The following is a 2,700-nucleotide window of genomic DNA, read 5'->3' as shown; positions in this document are numbered from 1 at the left end:
ATCTATTTTTGAAAGGCGCTTTGATGGCATAGTGGTGTTAAAGTGCTTGGTTCCTAACTGAAAGGTCAGCAGTTTGAGCCCACCAGCCTCTCTGTGGGAGAAAGATTTATTTTTGAAAGGCTACGATGTAATTCATTTTATGCCAGTAATTTGAATCTTGAAAAGTTCTCCCATCTAGAATGTAGTTTCATTTATCAGATCTCATAACAGCAAACCATTCAAGTTCTTAGGGTGGGTGGGAGCATACTGATATGTGAAGTACAATTTGTGACTTGGGAATATGTTTATTTGGAAATTTCTTTTATGGCATAATTTATATAATTGGATTTGAACTAAATAGAAGTGATAAATTATATAAATTCAACTAAAGATATTTCTGTGTGAATGGTTTCGAATCTTACATATTTTCATAATTTCTCTAGGAAAAAACTATTGCTCGTATGAAGATAACAATCTCGGAGTATGATTCATCTATGAAGTAAGTAATCAATGAACTGACATCCAGCTTTTCTAAAAATTTTCATTTGAATACAGATCTGTCTACTATATAAGTAGCACTCAGGCAACAGGAATATTGCCTTTTTCAACTTCCCCGAGCCATTTAGCAAATGGCAGCATCGTTTTTTCAGTCTCCTTGGCTTGAAAATGTGTTATCCTCTTTAACTTTCTCCCCTTCTCTATTATCCACGTCTAAACACTTAAGTCTTTTTAATTTTTCTCTTATATACCTGTTGTGTGCCATCAAGTCAATTCCAACTCATAGTGACCCTATAGGATGGAGTAGAACTGACCCATAGGGTTTCCTAGGCTGAAATCCTTATGGGAGTAGATCACCATGTCTTTTCTCACGAGAATCGCCAACCTTTTGGTTTACAGCTGAGCGTTTAACCATTGCACCACCAGGGCTCCTTTTTTACATATACCTGTTGTCGTTGTTAGGTGCTGTCAGGTTGGTTCCGACTCATAGCGACCCTGTATACAACAGAATGAAACACTGCCGGGTCCTGTGCCATCCTCACAGTTGTTGCTGTATTTGAGCACCTTGTTGCAGCTACTGTGTCAGTCCATCTCGTTGAGGGTCTTCCTCTTTTTCACTGACCTTCTACATACTTCCTTACTCTTTATTTCTACTGTAATTACCCTGCTGAGGCCCTAATTGTTGAAACCTAGATTACTTTAGTAGCCAGTCTTGAATGTATTGTCCATCTAAACCTATCTGGAGCAGTGGTACAAAATTTTTCATTTTTTATGTCTAGTGTCCCTAGAAGGATTGTAAGTCACTTCACGATGAAAGTCACCGATTATATTTACGTTAGATACCCTTACAACATTTTACATAGTAGTGGGACTTAAACATTTAATAAATACTTACCTGTTAAATCTGTTATGTTCTGCTCATAGCACCTGAAAGTTTCCTGTGTTTACTTGACTTTTAGAATAATACATTTATTTTATGACTTAGTTTGCATATAATGTTGGTGAAAACCAAAAGCAAACCTGTTGCCGTCAAGTCGATTCCAACTCATAGTGACCCTGTAGGACAGAGTAGAACTGCCCCATTAACGGTTTCCAACCTATAATGTTGGTTGGTTGGTTGGTTGGTTATAATGTTTGTAGAGACCTAAAATATCTGTATTGCCTGCTTAATAAGCATCTGAATACAGTAGTTATAATTTCTTGTATTCTTAGCATACTTAATTCAGAGTAAAACAATTTTTAAACAATGAATTACAGTTTTTCAGAAAGTTATTATTTCCATATCACAACAGCCATCTAAAGGATACATTGACTAATCGAGACCGTGAGATAAGCAGCCTCAGGCGCCAGCTTGATGCAGCTCACAAAGAACTTGATGAAGTAGGACGATCTAGAGACATATCTTTAAAGGAAAATAGAAGATTACAAGATGATCTGACTACAATGGCAAGAGAAAATCAGGTAAGAACACAATGAGTAAACTTTGATAATTTTACAGTAGCTTTTCTTTGCTAAATTTGGAAGCTCTATATTTTCTAAAATTTAATGATATAAATGTTAATAAACAGAATTCTTGAAGGAGAATGTCACTTATTAAGTTCTCTAAAAACGTCATTTAGAATCCTGCTATATGTCTCAGGGTGTCTAATGAATACAGTTGTGGCTTCTTTACCAATTTGGTCTTTGTTGCAAGGAAGCCTAAAGATGGAAGCATGGTATTCTCTGTGGTAGAAATCATTGTCACTGTACTGGGTGAGGACCTTAGCATCACTCCCAAGGCAAAGTTTCTGTGTTTTAAAGACCATGATAGATTTTAGTTATTCATACTTGCTTCCACTGGCTTTCAGATATACCTGCAAATAAATACATGGGTGTTTTAGAATGGAAAATACTGAAAGTTATTGGTTTTATTTGTACTGGTTGTGCTAAAGGATTATACCAAGAAGACCATGAATTTTTCCTGTTTTAAATATTTTACTTTAAAAAAAATTACTTTTATTGTTACTCATTATAAAGCATATTACTGGCATATGAATCAAAAAAATGTCAGCCCTGACCATAACTCACCCTTAGTGTAACTGCCAGATACATACAGTCAGGACTATCATGGGAGATGTAGAGTTTTGGTTAAAAAGTCAAGATCAGCCAGGAAAAATACATGAAATTAAAACTTAGGGAACCGTTTTCCTTTTTGCCTCCTCTTGTATTCCCCAAATTCCAAAG

At 35.7% G+C, this 2,700-nt stretch overlaps 1 protein-coding gene across 1 annotated transcript in view; it reads left to right on the top strand.

The window, feature by feature from the left end:
- Positions 1 to 2,700, top strand: part of CEP135 (centrosomal protein 135) — a 117,468-nt gene that overhangs the window by 90,814 nt on the left and 23,954 nt on the right. The window contains 2 exon segments of the mRNA XM_012557419.2: positions 423 to 478; positions 1,770 to 1,938. Coding sequence (XP_012412873.1) covers positions 423 to 478; positions 1,770 to 1,938 — 225 coding nt within the window.

This window comes from Trichechus manatus, unplaced genomic scaffold (genome assembly GCF_000243295.1).
Source record: "Trichechus manatus latirostris isolate Lorelei unplaced genomic scaffold, TriManLat1.0 scaffold00101, whole genome shotgun sequence".
Classification (NCBI taxonomy): Eukaryota; Metazoa; Chordata; class Mammalia; order Sirenia; family Trichechidae; genus Trichechus; species Trichechus manatus.
The sequence above is the reverse complement of the archived record's forward strand: the minus strand, read 5'-3'. Positions and strand labels throughout refer to the sequence as shown.